Source organism: Rosa rugosa, chromosome 3, assembly GCF_958449725.1.
Source record: "Rosa rugosa chromosome 3, drRosRugo1.1, whole genome shotgun sequence".
In the NCBI taxonomy this organism is placed as follows: Eukaryota; Viridiplantae; Streptophyta; class Magnoliopsida; order Rosales; family Rosaceae; genus Rosa; species Rosa rugosa.
This window is the reverse complement of record NC_084822.1, coordinates 19,600,557-19,628,352: the sequence shown is the minus strand read 5'-3', so window position 1 is coordinate 19,628,352 and position 27,796 is coordinate 19,600,557. Positions and strand designations below refer to the sequence as shown.

General features: G+C 39.2%; 4 protein-coding genes across 13 annotated transcripts; 1 reads left to right on the top strand and 3 right to left on the bottom strand.

Moving 5' to 3' along the window:
- Positions 1-130: 130 nt before the first annotated feature.
- Positions 131-2,593, bottom strand: LOC133740747 (isovalerate--CoA ligase AAE2-like). 2 transcript variants are annotated; one of them, XM_062168698.1, is made up of 3 exons: positions 2,084-2,593; positions 486-1,972; positions 131-347 (listed from the first exon to the last, which is right to left on the bottom strand). In XM_062168698.1, the coding sequence occupies exons 1-2, from the start codon at positions 2,453-2,455 to the stop codon at positions 515-517; spliced, it is 1,830 nt and encodes a 609-aa protein (XP_062024682.1). In that variant the 5' UTR covers positions 2,456-2,593; the 3' UTR covers positions 131-347; positions 486-514. The 2 variants fall into 2 exon arrangements, with proteins under 2 accessions (XP_062024682.1, XP_062024681.1); XM_062168697.1 differs by lacking the exon at positions 131-347 and having other exon boundaries at positions 398-1,972.
- Positions 2,594-2,666: 73 nt separating this feature from the next.
- Positions 2,667-12,919, top strand: LOC133740745 (protein RBL). Of its 8 annotated transcripts, XM_062168694.1 has the most exons (12): positions 2,748-2,876; positions 2,968-3,071; positions 3,332-3,434; positions 3,574-3,652; positions 3,729-3,830; positions 5,746-5,969; positions 8,229-8,600; positions 8,838-9,862; positions 9,951-10,049; positions 10,830-11,914; positions 11,989-12,250; positions 12,681-12,919. In XM_062168694.1, the coding sequence occupies exons 8-12, from the start codon at positions 9,844-9,846 to the stop codon at positions 12,749-12,751; spliced, it is 1,536 nt and encodes a 511-aa protein (XP_062024678.1). In that variant the 5' UTR covers positions 2,748-2,876; positions 2,968-3,071; positions 3,332-3,434; positions 3,574-3,652; positions 3,729-3,830; positions 5,746-5,969; positions 8,229-8,600; positions 8,838-9,843; the 3' UTR covers positions 12,752-12,919. The 8 variants fall into 8 exon arrangements, with proteins under 8 accessions (XP_062024679.1, XP_062024674.1, XP_062024672.1 ...); XM_062168695.1 differs by lacking the exons at positions 8,229-8,600; positions 8,838-9,862; positions 9,951-10,049; ... (1 more) ...; positions 11,989-12,250; positions 12,681-12,919 and adding an exon at positions 6,403-7,882 and having other exon boundaries at positions 2,667-2,876; XM_062168690.1 differs by lacking the exons at positions 8,229-8,600; positions 8,838-9,862; positions 9,951-10,049; ... (1 more) ...; positions 11,989-12,250; positions 12,681-12,919 and adding an exon at positions 6,408-7,882 and having other exon boundaries at positions 2,680-2,876.
- Positions 8,492-9,091, bottom strand: LOC133737393 (uncharacterized). Its single transcript, XM_062164956.1, has one exon. It carries the CDS (start codon positions 9,089-9,091, stop codon positions 8,492-8,494), a length of 600 nt encoding a protein of 199 aa, XP_062020940.1.
- A 2,453-nt stretch (positions 12,920-15,372) lies between the features above and the next one.
- Positions 15,373-20,087, bottom strand: LOC133738843 (putative disease resistance RPP13-like protein 1). Of its 2 annotated transcripts, none has more exons than XM_062166515.1 (3): positions 19,465-20,087; positions 17,651-19,352; positions 15,373-15,836 (listed from the first exon to the last, which is right to left on the bottom strand). In XM_062166515.1, exons 1-2 carry the CDS (start codon positions 20,058-20,060, stop codon positions 17,687-17,689), a joined length of 2,262 nt encoding a protein of 753 aa, XP_062022499.1. In that variant the 5' UTR covers positions 20,061-20,087; the 3' UTR covers positions 15,373-15,836; positions 17,651-17,686. The 2 variants fall into 2 exon arrangements, with proteins under 2 accessions (XP_062022499.1, XP_062022500.1); XM_062166516.1 differs by lacking the exon at positions 15,373-15,836 and adding an exon at positions 15,866-16,491.
- Between the last annotated feature and the right edge of the window lie 7,709 nt (positions 20,088-27,796).

Below are 27,796 nucleotides of genomic sequence, written 5' to 3'. Positions count from 1 at the left end.
CGCTTCGATTGTTGTTCTGTTATGAATGAAACAAGGAAGCATCGTATTCATAGTTCACTGACATTTTTTTTTTTGCCGAATTGGCAGGAGAATACAGATTCTTGGAATCTTGCACTTAGGTTCCCTTTTATTCAAAAATGGCTGCAATCATGGAGAAGTATACAGCAGGAAGACCCCATATGGAGAAATATTCTGGTGTAATGGCTGTTAATTTGGAATGGGAACCTATTGTCCACTATTTTGATCCAGGTTATCACTCATTCCAAGTGGGATCAAGATTGGAAATTACCTATACTGCAGTTCAATTATTTATCCATACATTATCCGCTTCGATCTGGAACGGCATCCTGCACACGCCACTACATGAGTTTCAAGCACCCAAAAAAACCATCCATAATGTACTAATGCATCTTTGTTTGATGTGTAACTTCAACATAAATGGAGTAGTAGCTTATTTAGTTGTACTTTGTTCATAGCTACAAAACCTCAATAAGACTTGTTATATATAGCTCTCTCAATAGAGGCTGCCCAAGACTTTTGCTTTTTCTCTGAGAATGAATTTTTGTATCTTTCCTGTTGAAGTCTTTGGTATATCATCGAAAATGACTGTCCGGGGTGCCATGTAATGAGGCATATGATTGCGGCAGAACTCAATTAGTTCTTGTGCATTCACATCAAAACCGTCCTTCAATTTCACAAATGCACAAGGAGTTTGTCCCCAATGATTATCAGGCCTTGCAACAACTGCAGCCTCAAGAACTGCTGGATGGCTATACAAAACTGTTTCAACCTCAACTGTGCTTATGTTCTCTCCCCCAGATATAATCACATCCTTCAACCGGTCCTTGACTTCGATATAGTTATCAGGATGTTTCACAGCTAAATCCCCACTTCTAAACCATCCACCCTTAAAAGCTTCCTCTGTTGCCTTTAAGTCTTTAAGATAACCACTCATCACAGTGTTTCCCCTGAACATAATTTCACCCATTGTCTTACCATCAGGCGGTACACTATCCATAGTGACGGGATCTTTTATGTCAACCTCTTCTAAACCAACATGCTGCACCCCTTGTCGAGCTTTAAGCTTCGATTTCTGATCTGAAGGCAGAGAGTCCCACTCAGGTTTCCATGAGCAATATGTCCCTGGACCATAAGTTTCTGTGAGACCATACAAGTGGTTAACCCCAAAACCCATCTCTTCCATCTTGAAAAGGATCTGCGGCGGAGGAGGTGAGCCTCCGGTCATTACTTCCACCTTGTGAGGAAGTGGCCTTTGGTCACTCACAGGTGAATTAACAATCATATTCAGCACAGTTGGTGCCCCTCCCATGTGTGTCACCTTGTGTAGAGCAATGTTGTCGAATATGCCTTTTGGAGTGACTTTTCTGAGGCATATGTTAGTACCACCCTGAGCAGCCAAACCCCAAATGAGGCACCATCCATTGCAATGAAACATAGGTACAGTCCATAGATAAACCGGCATTGAGCCTATACCGTGAAGCAAAACTGTGGCCAGTGAATTGAGATACGCCCCGCGGTGACTATAGACAACCCCTTTTGGCCTTGATGTTGTGCCGGAGGTGTAATTCACACTGATAGGATCCCATTCACTTTTTGGTCTCCTAATCTCAAATCCGCTATTTCCACTCTCTAAAAGACTTTCATACTCATAAGGCGGTTTAGTTTCTGAAGTAGTAGAGCTGTTTGGAGATGATGACCCATCAGAATCAGCAATTAAAACTAGAATGGGCGGTTTTGAAACAGCTTTTTCGGCAAGTAATTCAAGTGCTCCATTAACAATTCCAAGTAATTGGTGATCGACAAAGACGATTTTAGCTTCAGAATGAGAAAGAAGAACAGATATCATAGCTGAATCAAGCCGAGAATTTAGTGTACAAAGAACTGCCCCAGCCATTGGAGCTGCAAAATGAAGCTCATACATAGCTGGGACATTTGGTGCCAAAGTTGCAACCTGATAGGAACCAATTGAACATTCAAACATATTTCAACTGGGGTTTGAAGATCTATCTTGAAAACATAACATTATGAAACAAGTAATGGAGATGAAGAAGTAATCACTCACCACATCACCGCGAGAAATCCCCAACTGGGTGAGAGCGGAAGCTAATTTAAGGCACCGTTGATGGGTTTGAGCCCAAGTGTATTTCAGAGAGCCATCGATTACAGAGGTCCTGTCCCTGTAGGCCTTTGCAGCTCGCTCCAAGAATCCTATTGGAGACAGAGGGACGTGATTTGCGGAGCACCGAACTAAACCCTGCTTTGAACTCCATAACTCTTCAAGCTCAGAGTTGTCACTATTAATCCCAGAAGAAGAGTCAGAGCAGTATCCACGGTAAGAATGAGCGAGAGTGATGAAGTGAGAGCGAGGAGGACTGAGAGTGGAAACCAGGCGGCGAGTCCATGAGTTCCTGAGCAGCAACTGGTTCATAGCCATGACGGAGATAAAAAAGGAGAGATGACCAGAGAATGATAGAAAGAAATCCTGTGCCTCTGTTTTTTGGATTGTTTGAACTCGATCTTAAGATATCGTTTAATATTGAGATTCTTCGGTTCATTTCTTGGTTTGGTGCTCTCACATGGACTTCTATTTTGGCATTACTATACTTGGAAAAGCTATACCGAACTACCAAACACCCCGCTCCATTCATTTCAAGTTAAAAGACTTGAAGAAGGCACAAGGCCTCTGCGGAAGATGAAATTGACCAAGTCAACTCTCGCATACGACAGGGAAGATGAAACTGTGATTGGAGTTGTTACGATAGGGGCTTTTAAGGGAGAAGGAGAAAGGCATGTGCATGATATCGAGGAGGAGGTAAGGTTTGGTCCAGTACTCCAGTTTGAAGAAACAGAGACTCGTAAGTATCATCACTCTTCTCAATCTCTCTGCAATTTCGCTTCTCAGGATTGTGAATTCCAGGTCTGGAAATTGGATGTTACTGTTTTCAGGTTGAGATGTATGAGGATAGCGATAATGCGAGCAAGGACGAGTTTGAGGCTCTGCTCTCGGAAATTGGTGAAGTTTCACTGCATTTTATCATAGATTGAAATGGGTGTGTGTCTTTCTTTCTCGCTCTTGCATCTTCTTTTGGGATTTTTAAATATGAGAAATTTAATCATCCTAAAACAAAATTTGTGATCAAGTTTAGCAAAGCAGGAATGTTCTATTGATTAGGTAGAATTTAACCATTTCTGTAAACTTTACTCTCCAAACTCAAACTCTGATGTTTGGATGAGATACCCATCACTCATGCACCCACCCTTTTATCTGTTTATTCGTACATGACGAGAAGGACTCCTATGCTATGTGCAGATCCATGAGTACCATATATAGGAGACATCCAGCTGCATGCACTAGTTGTTGATGCCAATGAGGAACATGAAGCACTGCTCAAACAGGAGCCTCAAGTGGAGAGGTCAGCCTTTATATCTTTTTACACATCTGTAAACAATGCTTGAGGTTATATAGACAAGGGAATTTACTATTGCTTCAGTCTTTTCCCTTTCAACATGAGATTGGAAAATCGATTACCAGTGAAATTGCTAAATTTTCAGATGAATGATTCATTTGCCTTCAGTGAGATTGGAACTTATCACTTGCCTTCAGACGATTGATAGCAACAACTATCCTGAGGTACTGTACGAACATCTTTTGGTCTATATTATTTTTGTGGACAACACAACTGTGAGTTTTCTTGTTTTCATTGCAGACTTTGAATCGTATGTTTATCACCAATGCTGGTTCTGGTTTTAGAATGTTGTGGAGCACTGTGAAGTCCTTCCTTGATCCCAAGACCACTGAAAAGATTAATGTCAGTATACCTTTTTGAGCTAAAAGTTCTAGTTCTTGTCCTGAAGAGAGGTTTGCATCAAATGCTCCTGTCTTCCCAGTCTCTTTGTCCAATTCCAGATTTGAATTTGTTATAGATACTTTCTCTATCCCCAGATTTGATTATTGCAAATGGGAAGGTAAATACTTGTGAATTGGTTCAATGGAGAAGACCCGTTGCTTGTTTCTCTCCTCACCGTTGTATTATGCACAGAAATGCAGAGAGTGCAAACCATTTGTTTTTACATCATCTGATTGCTTCAGCTGTCTGGAAAAGGGTGTTTAAAGATTGTAATGTGACCTGGGTTAATCCAGCTAATCATTTAACTTAGCTGGGTGAAAGGTTCGGTTTGTTTGGAGGAAGAAAGAAGGGTTCGGTTCTGGGTAGATGTGCTACTATGGCGGTAATTTAGGTTCCAGTTAATATTTCACAAGGAATTTTTGGTGGAAGGCTGTTGGAAGGAAGAAGAGTTCGTTGGTAAGATGGGAATTGGTTTCATGAGTGAAGGAAAATGGGGAATTTGGTGTCCGAAATTGGTCAAGGAGAATTGAAGCTTTTACTAGGACAATGTGGGAGGATTCATCAGGAAAGTGAGGCGCTTTCTGGTGCTGTCGTGATAAGTGAATATGAGTTGCATGTCGATATGTACCTCCCAAGGTATTTCTTCTTTTGTTTATTATCGGTTGGAGGGGGAAATGGAGTGAGTGAGAATTAAAGAGCTTTTTGTAGTCTTTCCCCGTTTATGCAGACATGATATCTCTACTGCAAGGTTGTGTGCATATCCTTTTTCTCTCTTCAGTTGGAACTTTGGGTTTCGTAGAAACTAAATGATGAGGAGGTGGGGGAGTTCGCAGAGTATTGGCTGCTTTGCAAAAGTTTAAATTGGTTCCTAATAGGCAGGATGGAAGATTATTGAGGGAGTCTTCGGGAGCTTTCTCATAAACATCTTTGCAAAAGTTTAAATTGGTTCCTAATAGGCAGGATGGAAGATTATTGAGGGAGTCTTCGGGAGCTTTCTCATAAACATCTTATTCAAAGTTAATGGACTTTTTCCCTTTTCAGTCACCCTATTTTAATTTGTCAAGTTGTAATATGGTTCTGAGGAGATGACTTTCTTGCTGCCTCTTTCATCATTGGTGAGCCATGTGCAAACCGGATGCTGAAAGTTCAGAGAATATTTTTTTGTGAGACCCAAGTGAGCTGGTACAATCCAGTTCTTGTCTTGCCTAGTATTGAATAAAACCTATATGTTCTTTGGTAGAATCTTAGTGGTGCTAGGGAGATGTGCTGTGATTAACAATCTGATGGTTAGCATGGGTGGAGGGGAATACAAGAATTTTTGAGGGAGCAAGTTATGAAAGAGGTAGATCTTTAGTGGGATGAGTTAGTTTTTGAGCATCCCTTGGGCACCAGTACCTTCTGAGTTTAGGGATCATTATGTCATGCAATATCTTATGATTGGAATGCTGTTGTGCCTTGGTCTCTTCTGTAGAGTTCTCTTGTTCTTATAGGGACTTTTTGTCCCTTCTGTGGCATCATTTCTTTTGTTCTTTATATGAAAGTTTGTTTCCTACCAGAAACAGAAAAAGAAGTAAAGAAGAGAAAACTGCTGGTATTGTTTGTTTTTCTTCTTCTCTGCCCTCTTTTTGGTAGGTGTTTCAGTTACTTGCTCTTTAAAAACTCAGCCACCTTTTCTTCCTATCCAATTATACCTTCTATTGTTGCCAAAATTATCCTCCACATCTCAGCCAAACCAAAATAATTTGTTTTTTTCATCAGCACAGGCTATACATGTGTCTGTTTTTATTTTTTATTTTTTACATGTTAATTATTTGTATCTTTTGAATATCCTGCTATGTCTGTGATTTGACATATCGATTTAATTTTTGTCGTACAGCTTGGAGACAACACTAAGGAATTTTTCCTGCTTGACCATTGGAGATGGTATTATGGTAGCATACAACAACAAGAAGTATTATATAGATATCATTGAATCAAAGCCTTCTAATGCAATAAGTATAATTGAGAGAGACTGTGAGGTGGACTTTGCACCTCCTCTTGATTATAAGGAACCTGAAAGGCTTGTGGCACCTGTTCCTCTTAACAAGGCAACAGCTCAAGGTACAGATTTCTATCCTCATTGCCATCGCTGGTCCTGTTTGTCGTTTTCTTTCTTCACTTAGTGACTTACGGTTCAATGGATTTCCTTCTTGTTTTCTGTGTGGCTTTTTCCTTCCATTTTTCTTTTTGTGTTCTCTTTTCAGAGTGTGGTCATATATAGTTCGTTTTAGTATGCGAGCTGTATAATTGAAAAGGGTGCTGTAACATTTTTCATTATGCAAATTTGTTGACGCATTTTCGGCCACACAAAGGTATTGATTGGAATATATTAACAGTAATTCGTTGATCTTGGCTTGGTATATATATTCACAAGTGTTGCAAAGTTAACCTACCACTTTGGCTTTCTGATCTTTGAATTTGCTATAATGTGCTGTATAAAGCTTATTGCACGATTATTCAAGGCTAAATATCATCCGAATTTGGATTTTCTCAGTGCAGAACTACAATGTGGAATGTCTTATACTTGGAGGAGTATTTTGGCAGGAAGAGAGCTGTTGAGAAATGGTTTGCGTTTTCAAGTGGGTCGGGGGGATACAATCAGATTATGGACTGATCCGTGGTTGCCCCTACCCTATACGTTTAGACCTTTCTCTCTCCCAATGGAAGGTACAGAGGATTGGCTAGTGAGTGACCTGATTGATTTGGAAGCCAAGGAATGGATGGAGGATATCGTCACTGAACTGTTTTCTCCTGAGGAGGCAGAGATTATTACTAGGATTCCTATCTCACTTAGGGGTCCTCATGATCGATATGTTTGGCATTTCGACCGGAGAGGGTGTTTTACTGTCAAAAGCTGCTATCATGCTGCGCGGAATACAGCAATGTCGGGGAGTGTGTTGGCAGCGTCATCTTCTACTGCAAACAACCTTGGGAAGTACTGGAAGATCCTCTGGCAAAGCAATGTCCCTCCCAAGGTCCGCATCTTTGTTTGGCGTCTGTTGAAAGGCGTTGTTCCAACTATGAGGAACTTACTACAACGTCGTGTTCCTTTGCCAGATAGTAGGTGTGTTTTCTGTCATAAGGTTATTGAGGATGACCTTCATGTTTTCAAGAATTGCAAGTTGGTGGTGCCCTTGTGGGTTTGTTCGCCTTTAACACTGCATTCTTATAGTCATCCCGCTCATTCTTTAATGGATTGGATTTTTGATATGCCGGACAAGTTCACCGCACAACAAAGAGAGCTTTTCTTTGTGCTTCTTTGGGTAATTTGGAAGAACAGAAATTGTGTATTGTGGCAGGATGGTGTTTTCCATAGCTGGAGTTCGGTGTGCTGGGCGGTTCGTTGGCTTGGGGACTACCAGAAAGTTCATACCACTTCTCGACGAAAGGAAAAGCGGCCAAGAGTCTACTGGAGGTTTCCACCTACTGGACGCCTCAAGATCAATATAGATGGGGCTTTTCAGGTGGATAGAGGTAAAGGTGGAATTGGTGTGGTGGTTAGGGATGAGATGGGAACTTGTATGGCTGCGCTAGCTCGGCCTTTCTCTCATGTGTCTTCTGCGTTGCAGATGGAGGCTGAGGCACTGAGAGCAGGGCTTCTCATCGCTATACACCAAGGTTGGACTGATGTGGTTGTTGAGTGTGATTGCTCGGTGCTTGCAGCGGCTATTGCACGGACAAATGACGATTTTTCAGAAATTGGTCGCATTGTGGACGATTGTAAGGATTATATTCAAACTTTCAATTCTTTTCAATTGCTTCACATTTTCAGAGAAGCTAACAGCGTAGCCAATAGGTTAGCGCATGTTGCTAGTTATTCCTTTGTTGATGAGTATTGGGTTGATGAGAGTCCTGCTATTATTCAGGATGTTCTTGTGGAAGATATTGCTAAAGCTTTAGTTGTAAACCGGAGTACAGGCCTAATGTCCCCTCCGAGGTCTGTTGTTTCTATCGTTTGATTATTAGTGTTTTAGGGGTTCTTCCCCTTCCTTTCAAAAAAAAAAGTCTATTCAGATTCCTTTGAATCCAATTTTCTTACTGTTGGCAACTGTTACAGTATGATTACTGAAAACAAAAATCTCGGCACAATTAATTTCACCGTAGATTTTAGTTAGTGTAAGATGCTCAGATATTTTCCGCTTGTTGGAAAAAAGTATGTAGTGGTATATATGACAACAGTTTTCTCAAATAACACTAGTCATAGACTAATGTTGAATTCTAATAGTCATATTATTTTAACAGTCAGGTCCCATTTTCCAAAAAAAAGAAACAAAAAGAAAAGAAATTTAAGAGGTGAGACGGGTTTCTGTTTTCTTGCAGTTGAAGAGGACCCTGCTGCGACTGAACCAAAATTCTGTTTTAGAATATGAGATTCAAAGAAGAATGTAAAGAGAATTGGTGCATCTTTCATTGATAATAGGAGCCCTACTTATCCCATGTACTCTTCACTTCCTTCTCTTCCTACCTCCCTTGCAATTCATGATAAGGGTGTGTTGTCGCCAGTGGATCTGCTTCTAGATGATGACATTTATGAGTCGGAGGGGAGGATGTTATGTTGGTTGCTCGCTTCAAGAACCCTAAAGTTATTGACTAGCAGCTACATGGAGTTCCTTACCATCTTTGATACTTTGACGACAAAGCGGACAACGGGTAGACATAGCCAAATTCTCATATAAGCATTTGTGGTGAAACGTATGTCCACATATATCTAACAATGCACAATTGTCTTTTATCTCGTACTCCATCAAGCAAATAGCACACTCGCCTCTGCAAAACGCCTTTTCTTGGTCCATTTGATAACTGAAAATCGCATACCCTTCAGGGCTCTTGGCACCTATGGTCACCATAAGAAAATTCGCATTGTGCATCAGTTTAACCATTGTTCTTGAACAGCATGAGCCAACGGTGCTTATTATGTCATATACGCAGGGTAACATTGGGATATAAAATCCATATCCAAGGCCTTTTACGATCCTGTAATCGAGCGAGGGTTCAACAATGGAAATGGTACCAAGCGCAATGGTGCGGACAAGAAAAATGACTAGTATCATGAGTATACTCACGGTGATATCTATGGCGGGGGCGAATCCAGGTCTGGCGACTCTGATTTTCTCTTCAAGTACACCAATTATGACACAGAGGACTATGACGGTGGGAATCAATAAAATCAGTGCAGAAACCATGGTACTTATGATACAGAGTTGCTTAGTAGATAGCTTTCGAGTTTCAAATAAGTTATATGGACTAGCCTTGTTTCCTTTATATAGAGGAGCAATCCCACTGAGGTAAGGAAAAGAAAAAACTGGTGACCAACAAAATGGTATGTTTTCTTTCTTAATTATATTTAAGGACACAAATTCTAATCCTTTGAAGAAATGGAATCCAATTCCACTATAGACCCAACATTACTGGCAAACTGATCAGGGTCACTCTAGGTCGGTTTGTAAGTCAGAATAAGGGTATTAACGTAATTTCATAAAAAAGTAAAACAGACAAATAGAATGAAAAAGGGATTAGAAATTGCAAAGGAAATAGAATAGAATAGAATACCCCTCCAAAACCTCTGCTTTCTCTCTCTCAGTCTCCGCTCTTATTACCCCGAAATTTCAAACTTGTGCTTGATTTTTTTCTGAGAGCCATCGGTGCAGGTTGTCTGTCTGGGTTACAGATTCGTCGAAAGGTCCGATTTTTGTTTGATTTCTGGGTTACGACGACTCATTGGGTTTCAATTTCTGTTTTATTGGTTTCGTGAAAGCAGTAAGATTGGTTCCAATTCGTTTTCTGAATTGGTTTTGGTTAGTGGGTGCTTAGGCATTGTAGCGTGAGTGGGTTGGGGGTTTCTTAGGTTGAGTTGGTTCATGATGTCATTCATCAATGGTTTTGCTCTAGCTTGACGAGAGAGAGAGAGAGAGAGAGATACCCAGATACGACAAGGATGAACGCTTCAATAATCGGTAAGCTCCAACTTCCCCATGCTATTTTGCCTCTTATTCTCTTGAAATTGTCTAATTAGTTGGAATTTATGTGTATTTGGTACCCAAGACCCACTGCAAGGAGATTTCCCAGAAGTGATAGAGGAGTATTTGGAACATGGGGTTATGAAATGCATTGCCTTCAATCGCCGTGGTACTCTTCTTGCTGGTATGTTCCTCTCATCTTCCTCCATTCTACTTTTACGCTCAGGGCTTTTAATTATGTGACAGATTAGATTTGCGAGTTATCCCAGTTTAATGATCTATCGATACCATGTATATCTTTTGCTGCGGTTCCATTTATCGTGGACAAGCACTACATAAGCTTAAGGCAATGTTCATCGATTTGCAATTGCATGACTATTACAGTTACAAGTATGGTTAGACTGCCTGTCGATAGGCCTTTCGTTGTCCAAAATAGCTTTCTTTAACTGCTTATCAGTCTAATCGATATTTGTTGGTTCGTATGTGTTTGGTTTTATGGATTCTATATGATTCAAAAGTAATTATTAAATTCAGCTGAACTTTTGAGTTAGAATATATCCGTCACGTCATACACCTTGTTAACTGGGAATCTTTTATAGTTGACACCTTCTACATATGCGGGTGTAGTTGTCATGTCTGACTCGCGAATTTCTTGGTCAATATCTCAATGTGTGGGGTGCATAATGAGCTGATTAAGAGGCACTATGTCCTGGAGGTTCATCAATCTGGTTATTGTGCTGGAGATGAATATGTAAATAGGCTATGATTCAAGCAATTTGTTAGGGCTTGATGTCTTTTTCAATTATAAATACATATAGGATTCTTTTGCAGGAAACCTAAAACTTATTACTTTTTGTTTTCATTTATATTGATCCTGGCATGTTTTGTCTTCCAATATTTACTGGAGATGGTCCAAGTAATCTTTTGCTCACAGTTGATTTGTGGTTTTGATATTCTTGGCCAGCTGGGTGCTCTGATGGTAATTGCATAATATGGGATTTTGAGACCAGGGGCATTGCTAAGGAGCTCCGTGATAAAGACTGTGTTGCTGCCATAACTAGTGTATGTTGGTCAAAGTATGGTCATCGCGTTCTTGTGTCTGCAGCTGACAAATCGTTGACACTATGGGATGTTGTCAGTGGTGAGAAGATAACAAGAACGATACTGCAACAAACCCCTCTACAAGCTCGGTTACATCCTGGTTCCTCTACTCCATCTCTCTGCCTGGCGTGCCCTCTCTCATCTGCTCCCATGATTGTTGACTTGAATACAGGAAGTGCAACTATGCTTCCGGTTTCCATTCCGGACTCTAACCCAGTACTTGCCCCTCCATCTCGGAATAAAATCTCTGATGGAACTCCCCCCTTTTCTCCTACTGCTGCTTGCTTTAATAAGTATGGGGATCTGGTTTATGCAGGGAACTCCAAAGGAGAAATACTTCTAATAGATTATAAAAGTGTCCAAGTGCTTGCCATGGTTCCTACTTCTGGAGGTTCCGTGATTAAGAATATAGTATTCAGCAGGAATGGTCAGTATCTGCTTACAAATTCAAATGATAGAACAATAAGGATTTACGAGAACCTTCTGCCCTTGAAAGATGGACTCAAAGCCCTAAATGGCTTAACTGCTCTTGATGGACTAGATGATGCTGAGAAGTTGAAAGTTGTTGGATCAAAATGCTTAACACTATTCCGTGAGTTTCAAGATACCATCACAAAGATGCATTGGAAAGCACCTTGTTTCAGTGGTGATGGTGAGTGGGTAATTGGTGGTTCTGCAAGCAAAGGAGAACACAAGATTTACATATGGGACAGGGCTGGGCATCTTGTGAAAATTCTTGAAGGGCCAAAGGAAGCCTTGATCGATTTAGTGTGGCATCCTGTTCATCCCATTGTTGTCTCTGTTTCCTTGACGGGCTTGGTTTATATTTGGGCTAAAGATTACACTGAGAACTGGAGTGCATTTGCTCCTGATTTTAAGGAGCTCGAGGAAAATGAGGAGTACATAGAACGAGAAGATGAATTTGATCTGATACCTGAAACTGAAAAGGTGAGAGAAGATTAAATCTGGGCAGATTCTTTTGCTGATTTGCAGTTCTTTAATATAAGTTTGTATATATGCAGGCCAAAGAATCTAATGTTAATGAAGATGATGAAGTTGATATCGTGACAGTGGACAAGGATTCAGCTTTCAGTGATTCAGATATGTCACAGGAAGAGCTATGCTTCTTGCCAGCAATTCCTTTGCCTGATGCTCCGGAGCAACAAGACAAGTGCTTAGAAAGTTCATCAAAGTTGGTGGAAAGTAATAATTCTGGATCCCCTCTTTCAGAAGAGGGCAGACCAAATGGACGTGCAATGAATCATGCATCAAGTCCGCTTGAAGGTAATATTAGATGTTGCACGCATATTTTTGTCTCTGTGAGGGTGTGTTTGTTCAATTGTTGCCTTGAATTTGTAATTCCCAGAGAATAACATCTAGTTTCCTATGCTCTAAAACTAAACTGTAATAATTGGCATTAGGTCTTCACCCTTTTATAATACATCGTCAATCCACTACTACACTTGAATTGGTTGTGCACTATCTTTTAATTTGTACTAAAGTCAGAGTTGAAAACTCGTTTGTTGAGTTTGAAACAGTTGATTACTATCTTCTTGGTATCTTTATTTTTTGCACTTTTCCTTTGATTAATATGTTTCTTTTCAAACACAAGATAATTCCGTTAGAGGTTGAGCTTGTAATTATATTTTAAAATACTGTTTCCTTACATCAGTTTAACACAAGCTGTTATCTAACATTTGATATATCTCTGCAGAGGACCCTGGAGCAACACGCTTGAAAAGAAAACGGAAGCCTTCCGAAAAGTGGTTGGACTTGCAGCTTTAGAAATGTCAGCTAATCCTTGAAATGTTCTTGTAGGTCATAATCATTTATAATGGTATGTAGTTATGCGGATGATGCTAGTAAAAGATGATAGTAGTTGTTCTGTTTTTCTATTCCCGGCTATGTAACTTTTTGGATAGTTTATGAGAATATGCATTTCATTTTTTCGAAGCTCCTGTTGCCTGGTGATAGACTATTTTCTTGAGAGTTGGTACAATCAAAATCTATTACAAATTTTTTTATCCACGTAGATGGCTTAATTGTAAAACAAATTGGATAATTTTTTTTATTATGATTATAATATTTTTTGGAAATTTCAACCTAAGATATCAAGTACTAGCACTTTTCTAGTGTTTTGCACATAGTTGTGCAACGATTTTACAGTGCCTCTTTTTTTTTTTTTTTTGGTAAACTGGGGGCAACATCCCAACAAAGCAATATTTGTAGCAAGAAGGGTATTTTGTAAAGAGGGGGCTGCTCCAAGATCAACATCGAAGCTGTGTTTATCAAGGTTGACCGTCTGCGACCATGTTTTTTTTTTTTTTTTTTTTGTGAAGGTTGACCGTCTGCGACCATGTTGCCCTCTCTGTATGTGTGGTTCAGATCAAACTTCTGAAAGGAGGGTCATGAAATGTCTGCAGCTTTTAAACCATTGAGCCAAGGGTCACTCATATTCAGCACCAAATTCACTGAAGTAGCAGACTTTGACTCCGCCAACAATCCACTCAAATATAGAGGATCCCATCAAACTGACATATGCATTACCTCAAATTTTAATTCTACTGGTGCAATTATCAAGTGGGAATGATAGAGCAAAATATTGATTGATGATTTCAGGACCCTTGAATGCATTATTCAACTACTTGAAAATATAAATTCAGTTGAAATGATGCTATTCAAGAACTTGTATCATTTCAGGTGTTCCTCATGCTAAATGGAACTCTTGACTCCCTCCTTGATGATACAAAGCCCCTTCGCCATCTCATAGACATATGTTCTTAAATTCAGCCTTAGTGGTTTGATAACTAGACAACCTACTGAAAATACAATGTAACAGAAAGGTGCTCTATCATTTGAAGATATTGAATTGCTGTAGTGCAATCGAAATATATCAATTTTTATCTTTGAATTTGTCAAGTTGAAGTGATTTATAACATTAGGAAATGAATAAAGACATTAAGCAATGGAACCAAGGAAACAAATCTACTGTTGCATCCTACAATACTACATTTAAGATCAATACATGATCTCCTGTATTCAACTCCAACCCCATCAGAAGGTTTAGCAAAAGTGCCAAAAGACAAGAAACCTCAAGGGCTCTAATGACCAACCAAACACAGAAAACAAGAAGTAATCCCAGTCAGTCACAGATCAAGATGTGAACAAAACAAATGATGAAGCAGGACCAAGGGGCAATGCAAATGAGGGTGAAGAAATATGCACCTTGAACTTCTTACAGTTACAGCAGATAGGAGGATAAACAATCAGATAGCGAATGTAAAATGAAAAATGAAAAATGAAAATACTGTTGGCACTCCCGTTTCTTTGAATCTCATTGTGGTTGCTTACTGTAGAACCTCATTGTGAAGGAGCACAAGATTTGGTAGTTGCCAAAGATTCTGATAATGTTACTGCTGTTCAATCTGCGTTGCCCACAAGAAATAAATGAACCCTCGAGTGCTGTGAAAACTGTTGAGCCCATTTCATCGACTCTGAGTTCGACTCCTACTGAGAGCCCGGCAAGCAAGAATTCTGATGTGAATGTGGCTGCCACTGTAATAGAGCCTAAAGAAGCTCCCAAGGCTGAGGCTTTGGGTGGTTACAATGGAAAATTCTATTTTAGGTTCCAGCACGGAAGGACATTCTGAGGATGAGGGCACTGAAGATGAGGCACTGGCTGAAGCTTCTTATGAGCTTCAGGATAACATGAATGCTATCATGGAAGCAAGTGAAGAAGAAGATTCTGAGGATGAGAGCTCTGAAGCTTCATCTGAGCTTTGGGATAACATGAATGATATCAGGGAAGCAAATGAAGAGCAAGCATGTTGCCTCTGAGAGTGAGACATTGTATTCTGTCTGCAGTCTGCTTAGAATTTACATTTTTGAAATGTGTCTACATGCACGTCCCGTTAGAACACCAGCTTTTGTATATAAATTCATGACATCTTTAGTTAATGTATTTTAACTTATGATTGTTACTATATTACGTATAAATTTAAGTTAAAAAAGAGCAAACCCATGGCATCTCGCTGGTCTATTACCTAGTTCCATACCCAAATGGTGAAGACATAAGTTTCTGCTTGGTGGAGGCAGTGCCTAATTTCAATGATTTTGCCGAAATTGGTGGAAACCAGCATATACCAACAGAACAGAAAACAGCATACCAACAAGGGCCCTGTAAGTGGCTGTGGGCATTTTTCCAATTCATCTACATCTCTGAAATGCTCCCCAAGCAAGAGAAGCAATAACAAGACGCCAATTCCAATTCCCAAATTTAAGATGGTTCAGAAGGCCGAGTCCGCCAACCTTCGACTCTACCTTTATGCTCAAAGAATCAATCAAAACCCCATCAGTCAAACCTCTCATTTTATTTGGTGACCCACAGAAGACCACAAACAAAGAGATTGAGAGAACTTGGAGACGGTAAAGCAACCGAGTAATAATTGTTTCTTAAGGGGCAATCTTGCTCCCTTTTTCCTAAAATATATGAATGGCTGTTACAGGACTACAAATGCATTCAGAAACATAATCACATACCAGCAAAAGCCTACCAAGGTTGTATCGCTGGACGAATACAAAAAGAAATGCCACCAACTATTCAGAAAATAAAGCAAATCAAGGGAACTTGTACCACCACTATTTATTTTTGAACTAGGAAAGTCTTATACCACTGTAATACTGACAAATAGTTAACATTCCTCATAATATCATTCCAGGCACTTGAATACTTACTAACAATTCATTCATGGTAAATTGTCTCAATGTATTAAAGTACTTTCCGTAAAAAACTAAAAATATCATAATGCTTCGCCTGGTTCCATGCTTCTTTGCTGCTTTTATCCCTTCATTCTCTTCAAAAGTGTTATGGCTGCAACAATAAAATACCTATAAGTGAATAAAATACCATGTTGCACATAAATAACCACTAACAATCTATATATTCAAACTTGCACGTAAATCTGATAGGATAACAAGAAGATGCAGTGGGATTTTTCATACCAAGACCTATCATAATTATCTGTTTACATGTCCATACATATCCTTGTTACAATACATGTCCATACATATCCTTGTTACAATACTCCTTCACATGTTGCCAAGGACACTCATCAATGTTGCATTTTCCTCAAAGGTCATACAGTCAAGTTGCAACGAATGAGTATTTCATAACTCAAAAATAACAAAGCAACCACTCTGCACACATGTTCGACATTTTATAGTTTTGCATCCATTGGGGAACAAGATCACTTTTCCTGCAGTTGAGATTCATGACTGATGACTTATATGGGTTTGACATGGAAACAAACAAAACAACATATTTTCTGGGAGGGTTTGGAACTTGATTCTAATTTATTTGAAACCTTACAATTTCCATATCAATTGTTTGTGTCATGTGTTTGGATATGCAAGTTATTGTTGACATCACTGTTCCTCGGCAACTTTAGAATGTTGTCATTTCTGATATTTGATTCCAATTGTGTTTCCTATTCCTCTGTTCAAAATGGTTGAGATATTTATCTTTGCTAAGAATGGAACATCAAAGTATGAAAAATAAACAAAATTAGAATCAAACATCAGAAATGGCAAATGAACAATGTTCAAAAGCTAAGGACTAACAGTGTTACGAAATATGTAACAGTTCAAATACAATCAGCATTGAACATCAGAAAATGTCAAATAAACTAGAACTTTCAGATCCAAGAACATAGCATATGTGATTAAGAAGAAGCATATATGAGTTCAAATAAATTTGAATACCCTTCTAAAAGCCCTAATTATTGGCTAGAAAAGCAAAAGCTTCTTTTTCGGCCGAAAAAAGAAGAAGCAGAAACTTCCAAAGCCCAATTGAGATCAGAATAGAAGATCCACATAGAACAATAACGATCCAAACAAATGAAACATCAAATTCCTTCAAGTTATTGATATACAATTATCCAAACAATAACTCCCAGATTCATAGACATAACACATGCAAATATGCAATTGAGAAAAAGCACACACAAGTTTAAATGAGATTGAATCAACTTCTAAAACGTTAATAAAATAAGAATACAAGTTACAACCATCCACATAGAACAACCCAGCATTAAAGAAGAAAATAAAATTACACAACAAATCTAGTTTCCAAACCAGAAAATTGAAGAGAAACAAACTCAAATTCACATACACATTTCGTGTTCACTGAAAGAAACATTCGAATTGAAAACTGAAATTAGAAAAACTAAATAACAAGATTGAGAATATAAATAGGGACATTAAGTCATAGGGAATTCCAGAACCTAATTACAATTTGCAATACTAAAAATAAATCGGAAGAGATAAGACCAAAGAGCTTTGATTGTTATCCAACGAAAATTTTAAAAAAGCTGAGAAAGTACAGCTAATAATGCTGATTTGTTTGAAAAGATCTCTATTAATTGAAAAGAAGGGTAAAAAGTAAACATCATTTCACTGGCCAATAGTTATATCAGCATTACAACAGCGAAACTGAAAGTAGGCTAGGCTGCATGAACAGATAAAATGAGCCTAGCTTTTGAAGATAAGGTTAGCAAAACTAACCTTTTTGAGTAAATTTCAAAAGGAAAAACATATGAAAGCAGAAAATTCTAATATGAAAGCAAAAGAGAACCTTTTTCCTAGTAAATGAAAAGCATTCAAAATTTCAGAGTCAGTATTACTCACATCTTAATCCAACAAACCAGATTATAGGCACATGAGTTATCTTTCCAGCTGCAATTCTTGATCTCCCTCCTTGCGGCACCAACTTTTCAGTTCACAGCTATCTCCTATTAACAAAGACTCTAGTGAAGTTGGTAGTTTACTGTGGTCCGATAGCACAAGCTTTGGGCATTTAAACAGCTTTAAATACTTCAAGGATTTGAGGTGTAAAAATGATGGAAGAGTGACTAGTTGTGGACAGCACTCCATTTTGAGTTGAAGAAGTGATGGCAAATCACCTTCTTTTACTTCCTTCCACTCTTTCAAATTAGGCATGGTGTCAACTTCTAGTATCTCGAGTTTTGGAAATGCTTGGATTGCTTGATCAACTGGTTCATGGGCACTTCTGAAAAATGTCTGATCAATTTCTTTGACGGCATCCATCCTTACAACAGAAAGAAACTTCAGCGCTGGTAACTGACCAAGAGATGGAAAAAGTTCACAGTATGCACAATTGTCGAGGGTAATCACAATAAGGTCAGCAAATGACCGATGGCTCAACCAAGATGGAAGTTTTGACCCACTATAAGATAATATATTTAATTCTTCGAGAGTGGAAGGGGGTCGAAGAGAATCAATGATGTCCTCTTGCAGCTTTGTATTTTCAGCAAATAGAGAAATCCATTCGAGATCCAACCTCTGCAGGTGTTTTTTGCTAGCCAGATTTGCTTCCCTAGCATCTCTCATACTCAACACATTTTCAAGTTGTAAAATGCAAAGCAATCCTGTAAGATCATTTAAATTCTTCAGCTCTTGGATGCGGTGCCCATCACGAGTACCAACAAGAAATACTGACAAGGTTTGAATATGATTCAATCTTCCCAAGTGTGGAGGCATGTCACTCAACTGTTGACCGATATTGAAATCGAGATGTCGTAGAGCAGTTAGCTTGTGCATGTCTTCTGGTAAATCAAACAAGTCATTACAACCTCTGAGTTTCAAGGTTTGTAACTGGTCAAGAGAACAGATAGAGTCCGGCAACCTGGAAAGAGGCGTACGTGAGAGATCAATATATCGTAAAGGCTTGACATCTCCAATAGAACCAGGCAATCTAGAAATGAGCGTTCCACTCAAATTCAGTGTACTCAAAAACTTTAAGCTCAAAAAAAAATCAGCAGGAACACATTTGATGGAAGACTGACAACCAGCGAGAAGAAGTAAGGTGCGCAGATTCTTAAATTTCTGAATAACACCAAAAGCCATCTCATCAATGCCTTGATAAATCAAAGACATATGTTGTGTGCTTGATTCTGATGCTTCATCAAACTTGCCATCCACAACTCTGCAATATTTAGCACTGGAGCAATTGTTTTCCAAAAGTGAAAGCTTAGAAGGATTTACTTTGTAGAAGAAGCTGGGGGTGACATAAAAGGGCACAGTGATCACCTCATCATATTCTACTTTTAAATCAGCTCTTCCGGAGCGCACAAAAAAGCCTTGACTCTCCAAAGTGTTGAAATGCTTAATGCCAGCATCTTCCATTGTCTCTCCGCGATGCTCTCTCATATCAAAACCTTGAGCTATCCACAATTGAACCAACTCATGTTTCCTGAATTCGTAACCCTCTGGGAAGAGGGAGCAATAGAGAAATAATAATCCCAGTGGAGGTGCAGGAAAACCATATAATTCTTCAAAAACTGTTCCAACAATAGCTTGGGATTCATCCCTACAGTTAGATAAATAAATGAATAAGCTAAGTATATAAGATAACACAAATTCACACTAGGGCAAATGTGGAACAAACTCACAGACGAATTCAGAGAGAGAGAGAGAGTCACCTAGACTGTAAAGACCATCCTACCGATATGGGTCCTTGATATATAGCTTCTCTCCATTTTCGCGCCTTATCTGGGTTGTCTTTAAAGGCTTCTTTGTTGTTGAAAAAAGCTTCCGCAACTCCAACCGATATGGGTACGCGATTTATAGCTTCTCTCCATTTTCGCACCTTGTCTGGGTTGTCTTTAAAGGTTTCTTCGTGCTTGAAGAAAGCTTCCGCAACTGATCCCTCTTGAAGTCGGAGTTCAATTGGATCCACATCATCGAAAACAGGGAGTATTAGTTTGTTGCATTCAACAGCCTTGGCAACCTGCTCCAAGCACCAGCTCGAATTCAGATAATTTATTGAAATGATGACAATCACAAGCTTCGATTCTTCAATTGATGTGCAGAGTTGTGGAAGCAGCGTCTTCTCAAACATTTTTTCCTTCTCTTCTGAGCTCAGCCCAGATCCCAACTCCAGCGTTTCATTATCTCGAATTGTAGGTATGCCCTCTTCAACCAGAGCAGTGTAGAGATTGCCCATAGCGTAACCTCCGGAACTGAGGAACACATAGGGAGGCTGCGGCGGCGGCGGCGGCGGCCACTGTGGGTTCATGCTAGCGTTTAGGTTTAGCGTATCAGATAAATTTTTCTCACTTATCCCATTAAGTTTTAATTCCCTCCTACCCAAACTCTTACCCAAAACACTCTAACGAAGTCTTCCCTAATATCCCATTAAGTTTTTTTTTTTTTTTTTTAATACCCTCATACCTTAGTTACTTATCTCTCGAGAGAGAAAATGGAAGAGAGAGAAACCATAGGAGATTTTGCCAGAGCCCGTCACCGGTTGCCGGAATCTGGTTACCGGTCGCCGGATTCCGATCACCCGTCACAGGTCACAGGCCGCCGCCCGCCGGATTTTTCTGAAAACCTCGCCGGAGATCTCTAAAGAGGTCGTCAGAGATTTCATAGGTTGCCGGAAAGGTTTATTGCCTCAATAGACGTCTATTGCTCCCCATTGCCCCCCAATAGACGTTTATTGCTCCCCATTGCCCCCCAATAGACGTCTATTGGAGGGCAATGGGGAGCAATAGACGTCTATTGGGGGACGTCTATTGCTCTCTATTGGGGGCAATAGACGTCTATTGCCCCTCAATAGAGGGTAAATAAACCTTTATTGCCCTCCAATAGACGTCTATTGGAGGGCAATGGGGAGCAATAGACGTCTATTGGGGGACGTCTATTGCTCTCTATTGGGGGCAATAGACGTCTATTGCCCCTCAATAGAGGGTAAATAAACCTTTATTGCCCTCCAATAGACGTCTATTGCCCTTCAATAGAACTTTCGGTAGCCGGAATGAGAACTAATCTTCCTAAAATTAAACAAATAAAATGTCTTTGATTATATCAATTTAAAAAAGTCTAATGCCCCCCAATAAACGTCTATTGCCCTCCAATAGACATTCAAAACTTTTTTTTCTTTCCTTCTGTCCCGTTACTTTAAAAAAAAAAAAAATTTGATTTGGCCGAGCACCCAATCTTCTTCCCCAATTGACCGGAACCCTCTCTTGCTGCGTCAAATCCCCCAGGCTATTAGAAACAATACTCATCGTTTCGGCCTCGCTTAGCCGGACTTGGAGAGAATGAGGTGCTCTGACTAGCCGACACCGATGTCATCGCTGCCACCACCAAGAACTGTGTCATCTTCGTCTTCATCATTCAAGTCACCATCAAACTCGTTCCTAACAGTCGTACCAAAACCTAGAACCACATCCTCAAAATGCTTGTTTGGTGTACTATGTGTAATGGCTTCTTTTGACGGCACAAAAATAAGAAATTAAACAAAACAAATGATGAAGCAGGACCAGCTAGCAATGGAAATGAGGGTGCAGAAATATGTACCCTGAACTATTTACAGTTGGAGCAGATAGGAGGATAAACAATCAGATAGTGAATGAAAATAAAAAATGGAACTAATGTTGGCAATGCATGTTTCTTTATTTGGAATGTTCAAGTCATTTGCAGAAGTTTCACTGCCCAAATATTCCACTTTCCAAAAGGTCTGGTATCATCTCATTGATGGTTAATATATTCTAACCATTTCCATTTCCCTTCTGTCATTTCCCACACAGAAGGGAATAAAAAGCCTCCAAATCCTTGTATTAGGATTGCTTAGCTGTGTAAGCAATTACAAGTTCCATTAAAGGCAATTCTACACAAAGAGCTTCAAAACCAATTTTTCACTACTCCACTTCTAAGCGTGCACCCTGCCTCAGTAAAAATCTACTCTCAAACTATTACGTTAGTTATCAAGACAGACTGCATTACATCTGACTCTGAGTGGTCTCTTTTTGACTAGTGCCCCTCGATTTCTTCACAAAGCATTACTTTTCCATTTTCTCAAAACCTAAGAACAGAACAGCCAATTATGGCAAAGAAATTAAACCTATACATTTATTAAGTCAATCATCACACTGAACCTTCATACTTTGCTCAGAAAGAAATTCATGTCTTGGAATTAAAAACATATCTATATGAGGCCTAAAAGGGATAAAATAAATTGAGAAAGAGGAGAGATCATCTGATCATATGGCTCCAGAGAGGTAGGAATGACTTGTGGAGGAGGCTGCTATAAAATTCAAATCATCAAGAATGGCAGGAATGATATGTGGGATAGGTTGCTCCTAACTCCAAGCTCAGATTCAAGGCTGCATAGAGGGGGTGAGCAACCATATTAAATTCTTCGTAAAGATATGAACAATCTTAAACTGAGGAACTTGAAATGCACATAGCTGTTGATCATTGCTTTGGGAGGATGAAGGTCATCAATACCCTTCTTCATCATATTCAGTTATTCACCAGGATCTCAGAACCACACTCAACAGCTAGCCTGCAAATATGAAGATTAGTATCCATTTTCATAGCCAGCAAAAATCCTACAGCTTCACTCTCAGTGACTTGACCAACCCAAATATATGCATGTTTTGAATCCACCAATCCAATCACAGTTAATAATAGCACCACCACCAGCAACACATTTTGCAGCTTGAGGCTTAGACTATTTGAGAGTGAGAATGGACAAGACATTCTGGTCAGAAGTGACTTGCTGAGCTTTGAACCATTCAGTAGCATCACCAATGAATCATTGGCAATGATAATGGTCAGGATTAAAGCGAATTTGGAATTTTTATTATTATTATTTTTTTTCAGAAATACCCTTGCAACTCCACTTCCAAATGTGCACCCTACTAATTGACCATAACATTTTCTATTGCACCGATCAGCATTAGCAGCTACCAGCCATCCCAGTTCAAATGCATAACTCTTCGAATTTTTCTACGACATATGATGCTATTCAAAATCCAGGTTTCTCTGGGATAATTGCTGAGGAAATGGATTAGAGTTTTAGGTGGATCACTAATGTAATTTTTTCTCACCTAAGCAGACTCCCGAGGGCCAAGAGAAAGTCTTGAGTCTAGGAGGAATAGGCATTTAAGCAGCTTCCAAATAAAATTTCCAGCAAGAATCAAGATGGAAGGGATAATTTGCAGTTTTCACAGAGAACTGATGATTTGCAAACCAATCCCATATAATTCTAAAGTACCACATCCTTCAAATTCAGTATGCAATCTGTTCATAAATCTTACTAACTCTTCTTCAAGAAGAGAGGGAAGGAGACCAATATTCCATCCCATATCATCACCAAAATCCTTCACTTCTGGATCCATGATGCATCTTCATCTTTAAATCTCCATAACACACCCTTTTGAAGAAGGCACTGGAGCCCAAAGACTATACTCCTCCAAGTGTTTGAACAACCAAGTGAGTAGGTACATTTCAGAATTGACTCATTCTTCTGATACTTCTGCTTAAACTTGATTTGATAGACCATTATCGATCTGCATAGTAACCTTGATACCAATCCCTTATAGGTCTACATACAACCTCCCATTTAGACGAGTGAAAGGCTGTATTCACAGAACTGTTTTATAAGGAAAAAATAATTGGCACATAAAAGGCTACAATACAATACATAAGTCTAGACAAAGTTCATGATCTTTCAGTTAGGTGTCCAAATCACTGAACTCAGAATGGATCGAGTCTCAATTATTTGATCCAAAAGGATATTGAGAATCATTCCGTATGACAAAAATGATCAAATGGATCACAAAGAGGATGCCGTATAACAAAACAAAATCTGAAAATGTATGAAGTGATTACCAGTAGTTCTACTATTAGCCTGACTTTTCTTAAGTTACCTAGTATTAAACTATTGATTAGTAACCACTAAAAGTGACCATAATGGGAACTCACTTTGTTTTTATCAGATAATGAAACCATTGTAGGATTTTAAACTTGGTTTCATATATGACCTTCCCTGGAAAAATCTTCTGGTATCCAGAACTAAGGCACTGCTCACACCAGAAAGAAAATCCTAGCAACTCTGCCTATCAATTTGCTGATTTGAAAGGTACAAAAGGTCAAGCTCTGCAAACTATAAAATTTTCACACAATGAAACACATTGCTAAACATTGACAGCCGCATAACACATTGCTAAAGATGTAAAAAGGTTTGGGAAAGAAAACATGGCAGCCGTAGAACAATTAATAATTGAACATTTGAATAACAATTGAAAGACAATGTATTTTATATATGGACACAGATGTGGGAACATGATCCCAGCATCGATTTATTTGGTGGGGTCTCTCAATGCGGCATCACCTATTAACCTCTCAGTATCAGTGCATGCAACATAAGATGGTGTTTGTCCTGCTAACCTCATTATTTATTATGATTTCTCCACGCCACACACAAATACTTTTCCCAAGATCAATCTTGATCGATTGCATGACCTTCTCTTGCCATTCTCAGCTCAAGAACTTGAAGAAGAATAGACCAGTAATCAGTTTAAATATATATGTGGAGGAAATGAAAAAGTACCTGCATGCATACCAAGGAAAAATTCAATAATGGCTTGTGGAACTGAAATATCTAGGTCAATAGATCGATAGACTTGCCAAGACAATTTTGGTCAAATATTATTGAGTTACATTTTAAGGTTTAAACAGATCGGAGGCAAATGATTCCCTATTAAAAAGTTCCCAACCCCAAACATAAATCAATAACAACTGGGCTGAAGAATCAGACAGTACTTTGCACTAAAGTTGATAATATTGTTGAAAGAGTTGATTTTACGAATGTAGTAGAACTACTTTTGTATGTATAAATTCATAATGATTAATAAACCCCAGGTGACAACCCAACCATTCCTCTGTGCACCTTTATTGATCCTGAAATCCAAGAACCATCATATAATGTGTCTATAATTCAATACCCTGTTCAGTTAAAACCAGAATTACATAGAGATTTAACCAAGTTTACAACCTGGGGGGAGGATTTAGGGATGACATGGTGTTTTTGTCACATAGAGGTGCAAATGGACCACCAATTTGGTATCTCGAACTAGTGTCAGCAGCAATATATTTAAGAAATCTTGGTCTTCTGTGATTAATCACTGAAGAAAGTTGTAAGGAAAACTCATATTAGCAAAACTGTGAGCATATCTGAAAAGGAAAAAAATATTACCAGAGCAAGAAAGACGGATTATATTTAGAGCTTCACGAACAGTACTACCACTAGTCTCAACCCCTAAGTGATAAAAGAGTTGAATTCTTGAAGGTCTCAGTTATCCACTCAAGACAGCTTCAACAGCTTGCGGGCACAATATGCAACACCCTTGCACAGCTCCTTCCCCCTTGCAGACACTATGTCGTGGACATCTCAGCACCATATGTCCCCTCTGTTGTACCTTGAGACTCCTAGAAGAGCAATGTCATGGACATTGCCGCTTATGCCATCTTAACCTCAAACACTAATTTACAGGTCTTATGCACACACCACTTGTTGATCAGCTTATAAACTCTATGTTGAACAGGGTTCTTAGCCGGCCAGCTCCACTAATCAAAGAGTTCATATTGCTAAGTTTCAATTACTTGGAGTTGGAAATAACCATTGTTATAAAACTATTGAACAATCAGTTAAACACTTGATGTCGTGAATTGGACAAACACATTAAACCTATGCTAATTGCATTTATGATTTAAATCCTTCACAAATCAGAAGAACTTTGTTACCCTAAGGTTTCAATATCTTTAGTTATACCAATAACTGACACAATGAAATCTGTTGAAGGATATTCGATTTATCTGTGCCTCTTACTAAACTAGGATTACTTTCCATTGTTGTAATAGGAGAAGATTACTCTAGATTCGTAGTCTTAATTAGAATAGGATTTCTTATACTCAAAAGAATTGTACTTGTATCCTCTATTTATAGAGGCTCCTATTATCAATGAAAGACACAATTACTTGGCATCCTTTATTCTTAAACACGTTATCAGCATGAGCCCTAACCCTAAATCAAAAAGCCAAAAACTTCTCCTCTTCTTTCTGTTAAGGACTAAAACCACCTAGGACAACCTTGTCTGCACCCCTGTGCTGCGCCATCACCTCCCTTCACACTGCCATCCTCCTTGCTCACCACCTTGGAGAAAATCAAGCATCAAGAAAGCACCAAGTTTAAAGATTAAAGTTGCTACTTTCCGTACTTTCAATTTCTTCTTCTTTTCTTCGGGGACTTCCAAAATCCCTTCTTCTACCTCCCACCTTTCTTAAAACGTGGGATTCGATAAGAGCCAAACTGTGGAGGTTCGTACTAGCTACGAACAAGAGTTTCATGAGCATTGAGAATTAACGACCATTTACTCCACATTTCTTGGAAATATTAGTTGTCGTGGAAGTATTTAAGACTCCGAAACTAATTCATGCTCCTTTCTTTTTTAGGATGTCGAATGCAAACATGCAAAAACTCGACTTCGCTAAACTGAATTCAAATGGAGTTGGATATCACTGATGGGTGAATGACGTCGAGAATCACCTCACTGCCAATGAAATTCTGCCAACGATTGGAGCATCAGATTCAAACCTGTTGTTTCACCAACTCCGACCAAGAGTGCCCAAGCGCTCATATTGATGAGGCACCATATGGAGGAGTCTCTCTAATGGGAATATATGTCGGTCAAAGACCCTAGGGCTTTATGGGTTGCGCTTGAAGAGCGTTTTTGGCAATATTCAAGATACCATGCTCCCGGACTTGAAGGTGAAGTGGAATGATCTACGCTTCTCGCACTTCAAGACTGTTTTTGAATATAATTCAGAGGCTCTACGCATCAAGTCAATGTTGGGATTCTGTGGAGTAGAGCTCACAAATTAGGATTTAATTAAGAAAATCCTCTCAACCTTTCCCGTTTCTACACTATTGGTATCAAAGCAATATAGGCTTTTTTTTTTTAGAAGAGGAGGAATCCTCTCCATCACGCCATGAGATTAAAGGAAAAAAGAATACAAAGGAGGGGGATCAAAAACCAAAACCTCCCAATAAGAAAAACAAGGATAATGAAATCCTAGCTAGTTAATCAAAGCAATATAGGCTTGAATACAATGCTAAACAGATCACGAGGTTTCATTAGCTTATCACTGCTATGTCCGTTGCTGAAAAGCATGACAACATCCTTGTGAAGAACAATAATTCAAAACTCGGGGGAACAAAAGCTATTCCGGAGTTCAATTATAATGGCGCCCTTAAGGTAGGACGCTGCAAGCGAAACCTTAAACATAGGGATACTTCTGGACGTTCTGGTCTATATAATCGCTCTGCTCTGGAAGGTAACTGCCAAAATAAGTGGACATGAAACTGAGGAGGTCAACGTGGGAAGAGAGAGATTGGCAATGCCCACGGCCATGTTGGTGGCGCTACCAACCCTAAGAGCCGTCCTAATCATGTTTTTAAAGCGCCTCAATTAAGGGAGCTTGAGCATAGAGCTGTGTTTTCTAGATGTGGAGCCATCCGGTCATTGGGCGCACATTTGTAGAGCCTCTGAGAGTATTGTTACCTCTTACAAAGTGTATTGTGAAGCAAGAGAAGCTCACAATGTACGTGAAACTAGAAGATTAAGATGATGACCTCGAGTTCAGGGTTGAAGACTTCAAATCTGGCCAGGATCAATAGATCGCCGATTTTGTTTAAGTCTTCATTTTTCCGAGATGATGTAATAAGGCAATTGCCATATGTTTTAGTAGATGCCTTTGGTTTTAACTTTTCTTTGAATAGGCTCACCCAAAGTAGGCGTGATGTCTAGGAAAGTAGTTGAGATTAGAGGTACTTAAGAGAGCATCGCTCCACCAACATCTCTTCTTTCTTCCCTGGTCATGCCTAATTTGGAGCTACCAAAAGAAGTTAAGTAACGACCATTGTTTGCATCAGCTAGTTATTTGGATTAGATTTTGATGATT

Coding starts and splice junctions, on each gene's coding strand:
- LOC133740747 (XM_062168698.1), bottom strand. CDS start 2,455: ATGGCTATGAACCAGTTGCTGCTCAGGAACTCATGGACTCGCCGCCTG. Junction 1,973..2,083: donor GGATTTCTCGCGGTGATGTG/GTGAGTGATTAC, acceptor GGTTCCTATCAG/GTTGCAACTTTGGCACCAAA.
- LOC133738843 (XM_062166515.1), bottom strand. CDS start 20,060: ATGAACCCACAGTGGCCGCCGCCGCCGCCGCCGCAGCCTCCCTATGTG. Junction 19,353..19,464: donor GGATGGTCTTTACAGTCTAG/GTGACTCTCTCT, acceptor ATCTAACTGTAG/GGATGAATCCCAAGCTATTG.
- LOC133740745 (XM_062168688.1), top strand. CDS start 4,360: ATGGGGAATTTGGTGTCCGAAATTGGTCAAGGAGAATTGAAGCTTTTA. Junction 4,506..5,745: donor GTCGATATGTACCTCCCAAG/GTATTTCTTCTT, acceptor TTTGTCGTACAG/CTTGGAGACAACACTAAGGA. Junction 5,970..6,407: donor TAACAAGGCAACAGCTCAAG/GTACAGATTTCT, acceptor TTCTCAGTGCAG/AACTACAATGTGGAATGTCT.
- LOC133737393 (XM_062164956.1), bottom strand. CDS start 9,091: ATGGTTTCTGCACTGATTTTATTGATTCCCACCGTCATAGTCCTCTGT.